The 19,346-nt window shown below is 38.8% G+C and overlaps 2 protein-coding genes across 2 annotated transcripts in view; one reads left to right on the top strand and one right to left on the bottom strand.

Annotated features, from left to right (window-relative positions):
- Positions 1–2,701: 2,701 nt before the first annotated feature.
- LOC310633488 (uncharacterized protein) lies at positions 2,702–4,273 on the top strand. The gene has a single exon (XM_083351196.1). The coding sequence runs from the start codon at positions 3,556–3,558 to the stop codon at positions 4,003–4,005; it is 450 nt and encodes a 149-aa protein (XP_083207322.1). The 5' UTR covers positions 2,702–3,555; the 3' UTR covers positions 4,006–4,273.
- Positions 4,274–5,727: 1,454 nt separating this feature from the next.
- Positions 5,728–19,346, bottom strand: part of LOC310636304 (L-amino-acid oxidase) — a 30,085-nt gene continuing 16,466 nt past the window's right edge. The window contains exons 4-7 of the mRNA XM_083356029.1: positions 18,485–18,686; positions 15,137–15,205; positions 13,245–13,381; positions 5,728–7,650 (exon numbers count right to left, since the gene is read on the bottom strand). Of these exons, the coding sequence (XP_083212155.1) occupies positions 6,885–7,650; positions 13,245–13,381; positions 15,137–15,205; positions 18,485–18,686 (1,174 nt within the window). The 3' untranslated portion in view covers positions 5,728–6,884. The remainder of the gene's footprint in view (positions 7,651–13,244; positions 13,382–15,136; positions 15,206–18,484; positions 18,687–19,346) is intronic.

Below are 19,346 nucleotides of genomic sequence, written 5' to 3'. Positions count from 1 at the left end.
ACTACAACAGGGGTCTTCAAACTTGGCCCTTTTATGACTTGTGGACTTCAACTCCCAGAATTCCTCAGCCAGCGTGCCTGGCTGAGGAATTCTGGGAGTTGAAGTCCACAAGTCATAAAAAGGCCAAGTTTGAAGGCCCCTGGACTACAAAAAGGTAAAGGTAAAGGTTCCCCCGCACATGCGTGCTAGTCGTTTCCGACGCTAAGGGCCGGTGCTCATCTCCGTTTCAAAGCCGAAAAGCCAGCGCTTGTCCGAGGACGTCTCCGTGGTCATGTGGCCGGCATGACTAAATATCAGCAAATTAGGCGGAGGCAGCAGCACTAAGTATTATTTTTTAAAAAGGAATGAATTAATTTTATAAAAAAGGCACCCAGTTGGAACTGGAGCTATTTGGTCCCAAGAAGTGTAAACATCGCCCCAACGTCTGATGGCTCGAGTGGCTGTTTAACTTTCCAATTGCGGTGCAGTTACGCTTTGTGTCTTCCTATTTAGATATTGAGTGTGGCGCATTAATTTCTGGAGGAAACGAGAAAGCAGTTGCTCGCGCTGTAACTATTGCTCTGCCAAAGGAGATGTCAGCTGGTGTGCTTGTGGAAGGAAATGGAAGCGTAAAGAGGCTCCTTTCGGAGGCATCTTACGTGAGTGTCAGGATGGCCGAGTGGTCTAAGGCGCCAGACTCAAGGCTTCGCTCCTTCCCTGCCTGCGCTGGGTGTTCTGGTCTCCGAATGGAGGCGTGGGTTCAAATCCCACTTCTGACACATCCCTTTTTTTTTAAATTCTCCCTACGTGTCCCAATATACATCCATCCATACATATGTAACTTCCATGTCTAATAAACAAGTAGAAGATATTTTTAAAACATTTTTTTCCATCCTGGTTACTTGATGGACGCGTTCACCTTTTATTTCACTTTCAATTTCCCTCTGCTAGCGAAGCAGCATTTTGCGGGGTAGAGAATTTAAGGCCGGACGCGTAGAAAGAGAATCCCGCTCGCTCTCCGTTCCCCTTTTAAGATTCTGATTTCTGAATTTTAGAAACGAAAACCGCCGGCTCTTCCTGAATGTTTTATCATAGCGTTTGACAGAAAAGAAGCTTCAGGTTACATTTCTGATCGCTGGGGAAACCGCCAATTTAAAATTTCTGAATTATTATAATATATTTCCTTGGGTCTCTTTGTCATGTGAGGGAAGATAATTGCATTGATGGGCAGAAAATGGCGAAGGTTCCATTTTGACCATGTGAGGACTAAGGAAGGGGTTTTCTGCAGGTTCCCTGGTGGTCTAGTGGTTAGGATTCGGCGCTCTCACCGCCGCGGCCCGGGTTCGATTCCCGGTCAGGGAACATCTTTTCCTTCCTAATCCAATTGAAGCCTCTTTTATTTTATTTTTAAAAAGCTATTTTCATAGTTTACATTTCTAGTAAACCGCTGTAGCAGTTGCCTCAATTTCAGCCAAAGAAAGCAAAACAAAACCCATCACAAGACTTTGTCCTTCTAGAAATAATAGCTTAGCTTGGTTGGTTTTTACAGCTTGCTATCTTTTTAACCAGAACTATCCATGAGAATGGTAGAGGACAGGAAAGCCTGGAGGAATGTTGTCCATAGGGTCGCGATGGGTCGGACACCACTTCGCAACTAACAACAACAACAACAATCCATGAGAATCCCGAGTGCCGCGTAACAAACAGAGTGAGCGCCTGTTACTTGTCCCAGCTTCTGCCAACCTAGCAGTTTGAAAGCACGTAAAAATGCAAGTAGAAAAATAGGGACCACTACGGTGGGAAGGTAACAGCGTTCCATGCGCCTCTGGCGTCTAGTCATGCTGGCCACATGACCACAGAGATGTCCTCAAACAAGCGCTGGCTCTTCGGCTTTGAAACGGAGATGAACACCGGCCCCTAGAGTCAGAAACGACTAGCATGCATGTGCGGGGGAACCTTTACTTTTACCTTTATCCATGAGAAGACTGATCAAAAGTTTTTTTTAACACGAGTGAAGGACAAGTTGAAGGAAAAGTCTTCATCATGGTTCAGTCCAAGCCGGGGATAAACAACATGGCAACTGCTTTAGAAAGAAGGTTGCAGTTTATTGAAAAGGAGAGCCAGACAGGAAGATGGCTCTGGGGGAAAATGTGCACATGTAGGGAGTGGGTTTTTATACCCTCTGGAGCCTTTTGTTTGGAGTTGTTTCTTGATCCTGTCTGAGGCTTTGTATTTCTTGTATAATGTATTCTGACGTGAGTCTGGGTGTGCCCTTTGGCATCTGTGGGTTAATTTTATTATGTCCTGTCTTAGAGTTTGGGTGTGTGGTATGTAGATTTGAGGTGTCTTTGCCTTCTTAATCTTCTACCTATGGCCCTTCAACCTTCTTGGATGGTTTACATCTCCATTTCTACAGAGTTGGTTTCTGCTTTGGGGAGGGAGACTTGGGGATATTAAGAAAAAAAACTGGGCATGCTTTTCTGCCTCTTTAAGATCCTTTGAGGAAATATAATATTCTGCCCTTTTAATATTTCTTTCTCTGGGGGGGCTGACTTCCCACAAACAATAATGTTTGAAAAGTCCTCAGATTTGTATTTAAAACTTTGTATAAGTATACATATTTTAAAATGAAGCAAATTAAAATTAAATATGAAATGAATGGATGTCTGTGTGCATATTAAGATGGAAATAGACGCAAATAAATTTTTTGGTAAGAAAATATTTTAAACATCATTAAAGAAGAAAAAACTCAACAACACTATTTAATATAATGAAATTAAAGGTTTTGAGACTTTGGAAAAAGTATGAAGAAGAGCAACTAAGGTAATTAAAGGCCTGGAGACAAAAGTATATGAAGAATGGTTGCAGGATTTGCACTTGACTAGAGAAAAAAAAGGACTACGAGGGACACTCCAGTATTTGTGCAAACCTGATCTGAAACTACTCTTAAAAGTTGTTGAGATAAAAAGTGAAGCTGGGCAAGAATTTTCACTAATCCCTGTAATGTGCCCTAAAATACTGAAATATTTGGAAGCCCAGTTTTCATTTCTTTAATTTCTTCCAAGTTGGTACAGAATAATGTGTGAAGATTTTATTAACATTTTACTGAATTACTTAATTTCCTATAGCCACCTATCTCAACCAGTGAATCTTTACTTACAGTAATATTTTAAAGATTTATATGTTATTGGAACCCCTAAAACTGTGGAATTTTCCTCTTAAATTTTTTTGGGGGGGTGTATGATTTTTTAAATTCTGATATTATAATTGATATTCCTCCTAACACCCCTGCAAATCCCACTAACGTCTTAAAATAGCTGGCTGAATAAGAAGCATTTGTAAGAAATCCTTGAACCAGAAAATGGTGGCAGAGTTAAACTTCATTTCTTGAAGATTACAAAAATTAGGTCACAATCCTGTCCTGTGTAACAAGGGTTTCATGGATACAGTGAAGGTAGGGCTACCCAATCAGCATACTCCATGCAGATCTCTCATTTGCATGTTATTGTCTAGGAGTGACTTTGTCTGGCAAAATCCTGGCGACATTTCAGGCAGGCGCTTCAAGAGAAAAGAACAATGGCCGCCAGACAGCAAGGCAAAAGGAAAGTCAGAGATGCAAAGAGAAAGAAAATCCAAAAGAAGCATCAGCCAGCTAAGCAGAAGCAGAAGAAACGGCAGCCTAGGAAACAAAAGAAGCACCAGGCTCGTCCTAAGCGTCAGGTCAAGCAGGCCTCTGCCCCCAAGTCAGCGGACAGTGGTCCAGAGAAGATCTGCTCCCCAGGGCGGTTTGCCTCCAAGGTCCTTCGGCAGATGCCCAAGGTGAGGATGGAGGCCAAGGCCAGGAGCCTGATGAAGACCTTGCTGACCGATGTCTACGACCATGTGGCCACAGAGGTGGAGAATTTGAGCCAGAAGAACGAGCTGTCCGACATCAGTGGCACAGATGTGCAAGCTGCCTTGAAGGAAGCCATGACAAAGGAGCTGGCCAAGCACTCGCCCGAGCCCACCAGCACTGAATGTGCTTAGAGAAGCATCCTCCTGCAGGGAGCCAAAGGGAGAGCACCAAAGATCTTAAAAAATATCCTAGAGACTTTAAAATATTTTGCTGCCTTAGGAAATCCACTGAATCCTGTAACCTATCACTGCCTCAGATGCCCATCTTCAATCATCTTCACAGACAATACAAACGCCACATTTAAGGTGATGCCAGCAAATTCTCCCTATTGTTGAATGGAATCAGCTGAGCAGAGAGACACCACTGCTCTGGACAAACCAGCATAGAAGACGGGGCTTCCAAGAGAGAAAAGAGTTGCCGTATGGTTTTTCTGGTCAATAGGATTCGAGTGACTTTATTCGTGTCTTCCAAATAAATCGGGCTTTTAGCAGCTTTAATTCATTGTGTTTGGTTTTTCTTCCTTAATTACTGGAAATCTATACTTCATGCAGAAAGATAAAGGTGACTGCTGATTGATCATAAATAGGAGTAAGACGACTGAAATTTAATTACAAATAAAAGCCTGTTTCAGGGGGTCCTCAACTCCTAGAGACGGCATGGACTCGTTCAGGTGGTCTTTCTGGCAGCCTCTTTGGCGTTCTCATATTGAGGCATAAACATATAATTTTAAAAAAGGAAATGAATAGGAAATATAGGAGAGGTTTGAAATGGGAATCACAAATGCAAGTCTTAAAATACCCTCAACCTGTTATATTGAGAAATGGGGGTTCTAAAAAACATTTACTTTTGAAACTTATTTGGCAAAGATAATCGCCATCTTCATATGGCCCACGTCTTTCCTGATCAATTTTTTTTCCAGTCGATCCATAGACGTAGCCGCCTGTGAAAAAATAAGCAAGAATCTCCTGGATGGATTAAAAAAAGCGTCTCTTTCTATTAACTTGTAGGTTAACATAATATTCCCAGAACGAAAGATAAAGTATTAGTAGTTAATCTGGTGAATTTATTAAACTGGCAATGCCTTGGTTAGAGATTTATTTTGTTACGTACTTATACTATAAAAAAACTGTTTTAGGGGATAGTGAATTTTAGGGGCATGTTGCTATAAAAAGAGATACTATTTATTGAAAGACAGTTTTTAAAAATGGCAATATTGCATTAGAATTTTTGTATGGCTACGTTTGTGCTTTTCATAGATAATTTGTATGATCTTCCATATGAAGAATGACAACTGTTCATAAAGCAGTTCCTTTGTTTTGAAGCAGCTCTTCATGTCTCTGTACTGTTAGGTTAATTCTACAAAATTATTTCTCAGTTGTTCATATACTAAAGTTTACGTGCCAATAAAAACAATTGTTCCATTCATCATGATTCTGTGGTTGAAAGTTAACAAGAAGATTGTATGGAGAAACTTCAAGGAGACAGTAGCTTCTTCTATTTTGTCTGTTCACTTCTGTCCACAACTGGGAATTCTGACAGTTGGTCTGCACAATTAGATTGTGAAAGTTGACAAAATGCACTACTACCAGATAACTTTATCTTTTTGAGAGTGTAGTCTTCATTCATTTAAGATTTCTTCCCACCCATAAACTATTCACGAGCAGTTCTAAATGCAAAGCATCTTGCATTTTTGTTATAGTGGTTTTAATTTAAAAAATAATTTTAATCATTTAATTTAAAACCAGATTAATTTAAACTGATTCAGCTAGTTTAGAGTCCTAGGGATTTCTCCATCTCCAGGCCCAAGCTAAAGCAAAAACAAACGAACAAAAAAATGGAAGAGACAGGGAAAATTATAATATGTGCTTTTATTATAATTGTTTGTATTCCCGGTTTTTCAGAACGCTAGTCAGAGGAGGGTTGCAAAGTGGAGAAATTACAAATTAAGGTTGTCTACAGGCCTGCTTGATGCCATAATGTGTTTTCTTCTCCATCAATGACACTGTAGCACTGACAATTTTTGATGGTTGCAGGAAATATAGAATCATAGCTTAGGACCACTAGACGCTTGACATCCCAAAGTAATAGGGTCATATATATGAGACCCTTTAAAATAAACTCACAAATCCACTTTAACAACAATTGCACGTTTCTTTTCCATTACTTTTTGGAAAGGGCAACAGAAGGATCCTATCTTTATTGCAACACTAGACAATCCATGACTTTCTGGTCATCCCTTCAGAGATAACTCTTTACCAGATTACTCAATCACTTGAACAATGGCAGAGCAAAAACAATGCATTACTTTCACGGAAAAGTTGGGATACATTCACAGACGTATCTGCCTTGAAAATAGCCCATGGTGAGCTGTATAGCACAGTAAAACATCAGCCCAGGAAATGTTTTATGGTAACTTGTATTATAACATAAACTGTCTTATGATATTTTTTTTGTCAGAATAACAGAGATGGAAGGGACCTTGGAGGTCTTCTAATCTAACCTCCTGCTCAAGAAGGAAACTCTATACCTATTGCAACTCTAATGTATTTCAGGCAAGTATCATAAAATCTTTCATAACATTTGCTAAATTTTAATTCCAGGAAAGCCATGGGTTCTACATTGTGGATGTGTTTTGCAAGTTAGCCCATTAGAGGTATTTTGGTTCAAAAAGTCCTGCCCTGTGATGCACTGTTTTGCCCAGTAAAATGTTACAGAAATGAGAGTTTTAGTAGTATATATATAGATTGTCTTGAGAGGACTTCCTTTCCAAATTGGGGTGGCATGCTAATGTAATCCTTTTCATTCTGTGGTTTATTTTTGTTTCCTCTAAAATGCTCTCATATATTTTGACATGCTTTGGCTGATATCGATCACTTTTGATAATTTAGCCAGGCCAAATGTGATAATCTTCCCCCACTTCCTTCTGGCTCCAACCTCCTGGGACTAGAGCTCCTACAATTACCAATTGGTATTCTGGGAATTTTAGTCTGAAACATTGCTGACCTCCTTCTTAAAGTTCAGAAGCACGATTCACATCTCTTGCTGCTTTCAGCCCTGATTTAATTGTACTGTCAATCCAACCATGAGCATTGGCCGTATACTCCCCTGCAAAGAAAATTCTGCCTTCAGGTGCAGTGAGCGCTTCACTAAAATGTTGAAACTGGTAGGGAGTGAAGGTGGTTATAGCACCCATAGCATACTCATCCAGGCTCCATTTTTGAATCATTGAGGGATAACAGAAGGTCTGGATCTGTTCCTTGGGCAGCTGATGGATGGAGGAAAGGTCATTAAAGACAATATCAGCACACTCTTTTAAACTAAGAGCTTGAAAGAAATTGGCATCATCACCAATGCCATAGGCTATAATAACCCCAACTCCAGTAGTAAAGTCATGGTTAGGGTAGTAGATGAATCGGGATGGAAGATCAGTTGTGGACTTCCCACCATGAATGCCATCATCTTCCCAAAATTTCGTTTTGCAAGTGAGGAAGATCTTGGTGCCACTTCTGTAGTGGACAGACCGCAAAGCATGCTCTTTCTTTGGCGGAAGGGGTGGTTCAAACTTGATGCGACGGGCGGCCCTTGACGTAGTGCACACAATGACATAATCAGCTGTCTCAAGTAACGGGTTGTTTTCTGGGGTTTGATATGTCACGGTGACTTGGTTGGCATTCTGCTGTATCTTGATTACTCGGGCATTGAAATGCACACTTTCCTCAATGGCTTGATACATGGATGTAGGCAACTGATCCATTCCACCAACAATTTCATCAAATCTGGAAGACCAAATGGGACAGAGGAAGTAAAAACCTGCTCTGCTAAAATTGGATAATGATATTAGTGAATAAAAAGACATTTTGTCACAAGACGATGAAATGAAAGCAGTTCTGGAAAGAATTTGGCAGCAGATTTGATAGAAAGCAAACAACATTCTTTATTCTTATTTTGACTTCGCTCTCTATTATTTATTTATTTTTGCTTATCAAATGTGTTTGATGCCCATTTCACCATGAGGTGCCTCTGGGCGGCTTACAACGTTACAATATCTAGTGATACCATATCAGGGATCTCATCAGGAAGGGCCATTAAACAAAAGATATTACTACCATAATGCTTTTGTTTAATACTTAGATTACATTTCTAATATATTTTATGTAAAAATATTTTACGTTTGAAAGAGAAGATGGCATTATCTCAAGCTGTCTACTCAGAAAGATCTGTCAAATAGGACTACGTAAATCTGAGATGAGGGAGAATATAAAAAGGGACATTTATACCTGAGCTGGAATGAACATCTTAGTTCCTATTTATTTGTGCATAGCTTGGATAAGCAAACGTTATACAAGCCTTGATACAGAAACTGACTGTGTGAATATTTACAATGCTAAGCAAAGTTTGCAAAATTCTGATACTTTTTTTAGAATTAACTGTGAAATACAAAGGGTAATGTGCTTTGTCCCTTGTAGAATGGTTTAACGTGAAATGCTATCTTTATAGTCCAGAATGTTCGTTCCAAGGTTTTTTTTTTACAGGATGCTTCAGAAAGAATATGTAGCAACTGTTAATCTAATGGTTTAATTAAAGCAGAGGAGATGTTACACAGAGAACAAGTCCGCACAAATGGCAATCGTCTTCATATGCCATTTCTAACTGATATAAAAATTAATTTTGAAGGAGAGCGACAGTTACAAGAAATACAGCAAATTTCGGAAACTGTGCAACCCCTGGTTTTATTAGAAGAATCTAAGGCTCAAAGAGTGACACGGGCTGCATCTAGACGTAAGGAACAACAACAACAACAGAAGCAGTGTTCTATAACTACAAGTCAGGAATTTACTTCTAGTGAAGCAGTGAGAGGAGCTAGGCCACAGGTCTGCAACCCACGGCTCTGGAGCCACATGCGGCTCTTTCAGCCGTCTCTTGCGGCTCCTGGTCTTCTGCCATGTGCAGTCCAAAAAAAAAGTGGGACTAAAAAAGTTCAACCAATCAATTCAAATATGCAGGGTAGGTGCATATCTCGCCTTGGCTCCACTCTTCAGTCAAACCCTGTTCTGTGCATGCACGCATGCACACACATTTTTTGCGGCTCCCAGTTTTTCCTTTTGTGAGGGAACCAGTTCCGAGTGGCTCTTTCACTGTTTCAGGTTGCTGACCCCTGAGCTAGGCCAAAGAGGCAGATACTTGTGGATCTGCAAGAAATGTTCCGAAAGCTTCAAGCTGCAAAAGATGGCGACAAAGTTTCTAACTTGGAATGTTAATGGATTAAATTCACTACAAAAGAGAAAGAAAGTATTTCAGTATTTGAAACAATTTAAAAATGATGTTAGATAGAAAATATAAATGTGGGATTTAAGCATGATGTGATTACATATAAAGAAATTCTTAGATTGGAAAGAAATGTATGGCAATTAAAGCCATTTAATATTTTAAAAGAAGAAAAGATAGTACAAACCTGGTTTCAGTATGGGCAGTTACAAGCTAGATGGAAACAGGATCAGAAAATTGGTATTATTGTAATAGATGAAAATTTGGTTAAACAAATTAGAGATCAAAGTCCTGCACATATAAGAAGGATATATAATGCATTGATAGAAATAGACTTGGAAACGGAACTTGTTAAAGATTCTATGATAAAATGGGCCCAGAATATTTAAGAATTAATAATGACGGATACTTGGGAAACAATCTGGGTCAGAAAGGTAAAATTTACACAGGCACAAAATTTAAGAGATAATTTTTATAAGATGTTTTATAGATGGCATTTAGATCCTAAGAAATTGGCATGTATGTATCCAAATTATCAGCCTAAATGCTGGAGGTGTGGTTGTGATGATGCAATGTATTATCATATGGTGGACTTGTAAAAAGGTTAAAGCTTTTTGGATTAAAATTTGGTGGAATATGCAGAAGATATTTAAGAAAAATATTACCCTGATATCAACTGGGAGACAAACTCTGCACCAAGTGGAAGATCAAACAGATTCCTGACAAACCTAGCAGACAACTTTCTCTCCCAAAAAGTAGAGAAGGGAACTAGGGGATTAACCATATTGGATTTAATTCTCACAAACAGAGATGAAATGATAGAAAATGTCGAAGCCACAGGAACCTTGGGGGGAAGTGACCATGCAATATTGGAATTCAACATTCTGGAGGCACAAGCAATAGAACACAGCCAAACTAGAGTCTTGGACTTTAAAAGAGCTAATTTCAATAAACTTAGAGAGATCATGGGAAGAATTCCATGGATGAGAATCCTAAAGGGGAAAACAACTCAAGAAGCTTGGGAAATTTTGAAAAGTGAGATAATAAAGGCCCAGTCTAGTACAATACCAACAAAGAAGAAAAATAACAGCTCTCAAAAGAAACCAGCATGGCTGCATAAAGAACTCTCTGATAAATTGAAAGATAAAAAGGACAAGTATAAGAATTGGAAAGAGGGGCACATAACTAAGTCAGAATATCAGCAAATAGCCCATGCCTGTAAAGATGAAGTGAGGAAAGCTAAGGCTCAAAATGAACTAAAGCTTGCAACCAAAGTCAAAAGTAACAAAAAATGCTTCTTTCAACATATAAAAAACAAGAAAAAAGTTAAGGAAATGATTGGTCCATTAGTGGGGGAAAGTGGCAAGAAGGTGACAAGCAATAGGGAGAAAGCAGAACTATTTAACTCGTTTTTTGCATGTCTTTACACAAAGGGAAAAAACAGTCCAACCTACCAAAACCAATGCCATAAAAAACAGAATAGAAACGCAAGTTAAGATAGGCACAAAAACGGTAAGTGAACACCTGTCCAGCCTAGATGAGTTCAAATCACTAGGACCAGATGGATTACACCCCAACGTTCTCAAGGAACTGGCAGACGTGATCTCAGAACCACTGAACTATATTTTTCAAAGATCCTGGAGCACTGGAGAACTACCAGAGGACTGGAAGAGAGCTGATGTAGTTCCCATCTTCAAAAAAGGGAAAAAATAGATCCAGGAAACTACAGACGTATCAGCCTGACCTCAATACCTGGGAAGATTCTGGACAAGATAATCAAACAACAAATCAGCGAACACCTTGATGCAAACAAAGTCATCACTAAAAGTCAACATGGGTTTGTCAAAAACAGATCATGCCAGACAAATCTCCTTCGGGAGAAGGGCGGTATAAAAATTTAAATAAATAAATAAATAAATAAATAAATAAATAAATAAATAAATAAATAAATCTTATTACATTCTTTGACCAAGTGACAAAATTAGTGGACCAGAGGAATGCTGTAGATATAATTTACTTGGACTTCAGTAAGACATTTGATAAAGTAGATCACAACCTACTACTTGATAAGATAGAAAAATGTGGGTTAGATAGCATCACCACCAGATGGATTTGTAGCTGGCTGACAGGCCGTACTCAGCGTGTGGTCCTCAATGGAACTACATCTACATGGAAGGAAGTGTGTAGTGGGGTGCCCCAGGGCTCTATTCTGGGCCCAGTGCTCTTCAATATCTTCATTAACGATTTGGATGAGGGGATAGATGGGGAACTCATCAAATTTGCAGATGACACCAAGCTGGCAGGAATAGCCAATACTCCAGAAGATAGGCTTAAAATACAGGAGGATCTGAACAGACTCAAACACTGGGTGCTATCTAACAAAATGAAATTCAATGGTGAAAAAAGTAAGGTTCTACATTTAGGCAGGAAAAATCAAATGCACAGGTATAGTATAGGTGGTACCTTGCTCAATAGTAGTAACTGTGAGAGGGATATCGGAGTCCTAGTGGACAATCACTTCAATATGAGCCAGCAGTGTGCTGCAGCTACCAAAAAAGCCAACACAGTGCTAGGCTGCATTAACAGAGGGATAGAATCAAGATCACGTGAAGTACTAATACCACTTTACAATGCGTTGGTAAGGCCACACATGGAATACTGCATCCAGTTTTGGTCACCACGATGTAAAAAAGATGTCGAGACTCTAAGAAAGGGTACAGAGAAGAGCAACAAAGATGATTGGGGGCTAAAACATATCGGGAACGGTTGCTGGAATTGGGTATGTGTAGTTTAATGAAGAGAAGGGTGAGGGGTGACATGATAGCAGTGTTCCAATATCTTAGGGGCTGCCACAAAGAAGAGGGAGTCAAGCTATTCTCCAAAGCACCTGAAAGCAAGACAAGAAGCAACGGATGGAAACTAATCAAGGAGAGAAGCAACCTAGAACTAAGGAGAAACTTCCTGACAGTTAGAGCAATTAACCAGTGGAACAACCTGCCTCCAGAGGTGGTGAATGCTCCAACACTGGAGGTTTTTAAGAAGAGACTGGACAGCCATTTGCCTGAAATGGTATAGGGTTTCCTGCCTGAGCAGGGGGTTGGACTAGATGACCTCCAAGGTCTCTTCCAAATTATTATTATTATTATTATTATTATTATTATTATTATTATTATTATTATTATTATTATTATTATTATTATATAAAGTTTTCTCCACAATTACTTTTGCTGGGTATTTCTATAGACTGTATTGCTATAGAAACTAAACTGATGTTGAATTTAATAACGTCAGCAAGACTTTTGGTAGCGTAATATTGGAAGGAGGATTTGCCTACTATAGAAGAATGGACTTTATAAGTTTTGAACCTGGCAGAAATGGCAAAAATTTCAGCATATTTGAAAGATTATTCGCAACAAAGATATACCTTGGAATGGAAAAGATGGATTGATTACATTCAGAATAAATATGGGACTAAAAAGTTTTATTTAGCATTTGAATAAGTGTTAGATTTATAAGATTTATTATTATTTAGTTATTTTTAAGGAGAGCTAAAGTGCGATAGGATTTAAAGTGTTATTATAGTTAGTTAGCATATTATAGTTTAAGATGGTTACGGTTCCTACCCTGTGTTGTGCTCTGGGAAGTCGGGGGGGGGAGGGGGAGAGAGGGGAGGTTGGGTGGGGGTGGGGGAGGGATGGGTTTTATGTTTAAAATGTATCTGTAAAATTTTTTATTAAAAAAAAAATTCTAGCGATAATGTTACCATTATTGATAAGTGGCATTTCTTGCAACTGCAATATTATGTTAGATTTGGTTTCAATTGCCAGCTTGGGGTTTGGGTTAACAGATACCCAACCTAGCCATGCCAGATTTCCTAGCTGCCGCCAGGACTTTAGTTGGCAGCAAAGAGTTAAGGGTTTGTGTGCATTCCCACACCAATGAGGTGAGGATTTGACTGTTTCATGAGCCTGCTCTCTTTCAGATTTTTATCTCCAGACCCTTGCAGATTCCCATGGATCCTTTAATGGATAAACAAGGGATTTCATCTTTAAAATGGGACAATGATGAGGAAATCATTTAATCCAAGTGATACAGGTTTGCTTACCTTTTTTCATAAGCGAAGATATCATCATGTTTCAGGCTCTCAATAAAAGACACATAATAGCCAGAATCTTCATTCAGTAAGTCTCCAATCATATCTACAGCTCCAGGACTCAGATTTGCTTCTTTAATTAGATACTCCTGTTTTGGGGAGAGAAATTCTGAAATCCGTCTCCAATATATTGTCCAAGAACATCCTTTCAAAGCAAGAACTTTGATTTCAGATTGTAACTGGTGGGCTGCAAATAGGACAAATTTTCTAAATCTGAGGAGGTGTTGAGTTAGGGGTTTAAGCACAAAGCAGAATCCTTCTGTTATTGTTCCACTTAATGACCCCCAGGGGAATAATCTGTCTTTTAAATAACTTCCATTTTGTTGAAAGCAATATACAGGTAGTCCTCAACTGACAACCACAACTGAGCCCAAATTTTCTGTTGTTAAGCGAGTCAATTGTTAAGTGAGTGTTGCCCCATTTTACGACTTTTCCTGTCACAGTTGTTAAGTGAATCACTGCAGTTGTTAAATGAATCTGGCTTCCCCATTGACTCATTGTCAGGTCACAAAAGGTGATTACATGACCCTGGGACACTGCAAAGGTCATAAATATGAGTCAGGTACCATGTATCTTAATTTTCATCACATGACCACAGAGATGCTACGGTCGTAAGTGTGAAAAACAGTCATAAATCACTTTTTCCACTGCTGTTGTAACTTTGAACGGTCACTAAGCGAACAGTTGTAAGTTGAGGACTATTTCTACATGGTTTTCAATAAATGGGATAAAGCTTGAGATGATACAATCAATGTCTGGGGAAATGTCAAGCAAGGTTACAATAGGAAGGGATTCTATATTTTAAAGTTTGTTGTTGTGCATCCATGAATATGCCTGCATTTCAGTGCTTTAACTATGCACATATACATTTAATTTAATGATACACTTATAAAAGTGTACATGCTTATTAAGGTCTAACCACAGGAAAGAAAGCGATTGGCAATTCTGACCCAGAATTTGGGAGGGCAAAGCAGAAGGGGCGTTGTCCAGTCAGACAACATGGTAGCTTGCTGTTTGAACTAATTGCATTCCATCTCGTTTATTAAATATAATATGGCCACCCTCTCCATTAGACCAAATCCTTTACAAGCTGCAGTCCAAGTGTCTCAGTCCAGACAGAATGCTTGTTAGCCAGCTTAGAGTTAAATCATCATGAGTACAAAATAGGACCAAGTTAAGCATGTAGTGCAACCTGTATGTCCTGAGAAGAAAATCTGGTACTTTCTGTGACGCCTTTATGACTTTTTTGTTGTGCTTCCCTATATTTGTCGTCAACAGTCAGGCTTTATGGCAAGCATGTTGTAATCAGTTCAATTAGTATTCAGATTGATTTGGGGAGAGTCAAGTTCTTACTCACCACTTGAAGAACTAAGTTAAAATTGGCCAAACTGGCAGTATCTCTGACTGTTATGCGAGTTAGGTCCGGATACTTTTTAAGAAGGCCATTGCATGGCTTTGGGTGGGTGGGTGGACACAATTGCCATGAATCCTGAATGACAAGGAAACCCCTCCAACCTGTGTTTTACTGTGTTGCATGTGCAAATAAAAACTTCATAAAAGCAGGTGGATCTTCAATGACACCGTTGTCATTGACTGCCATCTTGCTCTTTGGATCACAGCTCATTTTAGTATTTGAAACTCTTTGGATCACAGTACATTTTAGTATTTGAAACTCACAGCTAATTTTAGTATTTGAAACTCTCAGATGGTTCAGTAAGTAATTTGTCTCATATTCTAATAATACCCTGAGAAGAACACGATAATATACCTTAAAGATTACTCCACCCCACCCCGCCACAAACTGTACTGTTTGGAGACATGGTTTCAAGGCACAATCCAAATACCTTCGTTGAGTAGGTGTCGTATTTATTTAGTATGTAGCTGCAGTTAGTTCTTTTTAATTCTTCTACAGCCTGAGAATGATTTGGAAAAGATAAAGGAGACATAGGGGAAAGGAAAAGCAAGTATTTGTCATTAAAAAGGTATTACATCAAACAAAAGAAAAAAGACACACATAAAAAGGACAAATGCAGAATCAATATTGATAGAGTATTATACTGTATAGATTAGAATTAGGTTTATGACAAAGGGGAAAAATTATTAAAGTCAGTATGGTATAATAAAACTATAACACTATATTGAAACTATGCCACTCCCACACATACAGCCATAAGTATGGATCCAATATGAAGATAACAGCTTTGTCATAATAAAAAAGGAACAACTAGACAATCAACAACATATTCCAAGGAATAAAATTCACACGGGGAAAAAACCCAACATGCTACCCTTCCCGGATATCCTCAACCGCACAGGATATGATGACAAATTAGAAACGGAGGTCTATTGAAAAACAACCTACACTAAACAAGTGATCCATTATTACAATAAACAAGTGATTTCCACAAGAGAAGCTGTGTAAGAACACTATATAGATTAGCACAAACACACTGCAACAACCTTGAACATCAGGAAAATGAAATGGATACTTGTGCAATTTTATCAGAAAGTGCCTGACCACTCAGTGCACTACAGCTCAACCGACAGAAGCTGTGAAAAGGATGTGAAAGGGATAACACTACCATACCTCAATAATATCTCATAAACAACCAAAAGACCATTAGAGCCAACTAAAGCCTCCAAAACATCCTAAATAAAGCAAAACATTCAGTAATCCAAGAACAACCCTGGCATAGACTGATTCAGTCATTTTTTCAACTGTGAAACTATGAGCATCCTAAACAAAACTAAATCCCAAAATGCTAGGAAATTCCCAGGAGATTGGCATTCTACAAATCAGCCATCATTAGACACATTGACTTAAATCACATCTACACACCATTCAAATAAAAAAGCTGAAAAGGAAATAAAAAAGAACAGAACATATCCTCTCCAGCAACCAACTCCCAGATAAGCATTAAGGTATTAACACCAGACAAATAATCAAGCAGAAAACATACCCTAATCAAGGAGAAAACGACAGTTCCGCCAATACTGGCAGGACACAGTTCTGTATATAAACAGGGAGCAAACCACACACTCATTAGAACTGATGATATTACCTAGTCAGGTAATGATGCAAGCAAACAATCCAGCTTAGAAAAGGCTAAAGATTCCACATAGCTATTACAGGTAGTCCCTAGTTAAACAATTCCACTGTTTAGTGACCCTTCAAACTTTGAATGGTCACTAAAATGTAAAGAAGCATCCTTGCAATCACATGATCATGATCTGGTCACTTAGCAACCAGTGCACATTTATGATGGTTGCTGCACATAAGTCAATGCATACAGGTGGGAAATCCCGACATATTTCATTTTTTTCCATATTTATATAAACATAGCTTATTAAGGTAACTTTCTTTCCAATGTATCAAACTGAAACCCATTCAGAAAATGGGTTAATTCAGCAAGCGGGTTGAGAGCTGCACAAATACCACTGATGTCTGCTTGAATAACTTTATCCATGTCGGACCATTTTTAATTTGCTGAGGGTACGAAGAGCAGATTGTATTGTCATTGACTGGTCAACCCTCTTAACTTTTCTCTGTGAGTCTTGGAGATTGGCATGGTCAGCTGTTGTAGGAATATTCCGATCAGAAAAGCAAGATGAGCTTAGGAGTTGCCTTTTTAATTGTTCCCAATGGCAATTAAATATTGCTCAGGGTGTATTTAGGATGCCATAAAAGCCTTCAAATGGTATATGGGGTTGTGTTCTCAAGAGACTCCTATGGCTAATGTTAAAAATCAGGTGGAGTCTGATACCATCATTTCCGACTAACATATTTTATTAAAAGGCATAAATCCTTCAGATGCATGGAGTGGCTAGACCAGAGTTTTCCAACCTTTTCAATCTTAAGAGGTGTAGAAATTCCAGGTGCTGAGTGGCCTTAACTTCTGAATGCCATTTTTCTTTTCACATTCAAAAGCTAGTTTTTAGGGATTGCTCTGAAATAAAATGGTTTATTCTTAAGCAAGAGCTCTTGGAGCTCTCTTGAGCAAGATTTATTAAAAGGACATAGTACTGATACATGCATTCTAGCAAGTGTAGCACTATTTTTATAAAATAGGAACCATTTTATCATTATTTTATTAATAGTAGTTTTATTTATTCTTGTGTTTACATACTACCTGTCAGGACCCACCCCAATCCACGTCTTAGGAAAACAAAAACTCTTGGAGTCAGTTCTAGTCCAAAAGGAATTTTTACTAGGACATGCTTGGTTGTGGAAATACAAGACAGGACTTGGTATTGTTTTACACATTGAAACTTTATAAAGAGTTCCCGGTTCAACCCCCCTTCCCTCAACCCCATTTGGTCAGCCCCCCATCATTTTACTTTGTGTCATCCCTTTCATGGGAAAAAGGGAACTTCGAATCTTTATGGTTATTGCCTTCTTCCTTTACAGATTCAAATGGAGACAGAGGCCAGATACCTTCTTCCCTAACCCTCCCCTTTGTTCCCCCAGTTCAAAATGTTTCCCTTGGTCTTTGAAATAACCTAAGGCAGGCTGAATCCACATACGCTCCTCCTTCCTCGGGAGATGGCAGAATCCATGAGGGGGGGAATAATGTTTTAAACATACAATTATGAGTGTGATATAAATGGATTCTGACACTACCTTTATTTTTATACAGCTCAAGTCAGGGTATTTAATGCTCACTCCTATTTTCCCACAACAACCTTGTGAAATGGGATGGGTTGAGAGAGGGGAGCTGGGCCAAAAGCAAGAAGATGAAATAATGAACCTACTAATGAACCTAGAGAAATCGAAACAGGACCAGATAAACTTTAGCAAAGAAGAAACAATAACCTATTCAAGGAACTATTAAGGAAAAAACCCACATCCCAACCATGACTGATAGGCCTAACTACCATTTATAATGAGCCAAGAAACTCCAAGCTGATCCCAAGCTGATAACAAAACACTTGCAGGAAAGCAATCAAGAATTCAACAATTATCATTTTGTCAAGATGGGAACCCTCCCTGTACATTAAAAAACAGGCAGGGCCTATTATGGCCTATTATGGCCTCCACCTTGACTTTTTTGACCATACCCTGAGGACAGCTCGGGATTATAAACTAGTTTTGGAGAGGGTTTTTGGAACCTTCTGTCTATATGATTCACTGCTTGAAACAAGTCATAGCATAAATTTCCTGATTAAAAATAAATTTTAGGACTTATCTGAACCTTTTTGAGCGACTCTTCATATAGCTGTCCAGCGCTTTTGCCTTCTTCTGAAGGCTTCACGGGATATTTCAAGAGGCCAGGGTCTTTATTGACTTCCCCTACTCTCTTCCTGATGTTTTTGATAAAATACCAGCCATTGTCAGTTTCCTGAACAAATTCATTCAATTGCAGACCAAACTTTCTGATATATTCCCGGACAATCCTGGGGAGAGGGAAGGAGAAAACAGTGAAAGAAATATATATATAAAGAATGATGTATAGTTCTGTGCAGAAGAGTGTATCTGATTATCGAGAGAATTAAAGTGCAAATGTGAAAGTCAAATAATTATTCTGTCATCATTTCTGGAGCATCACTATCTCACTTTGCTTTCCATATATAAAGTAAAACTGCACACATTTAGCCAGAACTTCCAGTTTCAACACAGCTTTTCCCCTCCATAAAAAAAAGAGCTACCAATTGAGAAGAGAGAAAAAAACCAGCACAGAAAAACAGCAACAATTCTCAAATTGGTTGATAAACCCTTACAAACCATTGTCTTATCAAAATGAATCGGGCTTATTTTTCTCACATGAATAGATACATGGAAGAAAGATAAGGTCAAAGAGAATGATTCCAATCCAAATTAAACTTATTTTATTCCCAGTTATTTGTCCTTCTAGGCCACTTTTTTTGACTTCTCAGTGGAGCCTACAGTCTTGGGATTTCCTAGTAGTCTCCCATCCAAGCACTAAACAATATCACGTTGGGCGTGCTTAGCTTTTTTGAAAGCCAAGCTAGATGTTTCCACCTAATTTGTCCTCTTATTTCTAAAGAAAATTAGCTTAACCAATCCTGTGAATGCTCCAGGAGCAATATTCCATT

Source organism: Vipera ursinii, assembly GCF_947247035.1.
Source record: "Vipera ursinii genome assembly, chromosome: 2".
Classification (NCBI taxonomy): domain Eukaryota; kingdom Metazoa; phylum Chordata; class Lepidosauria; order Squamata; family Viperidae; genus Vipera; species Vipera ursinii.
The sequence above is the reverse complement of the archived record's forward strand: the minus strand, read 5'-3'. Positions and strand labels throughout refer to the sequence as shown.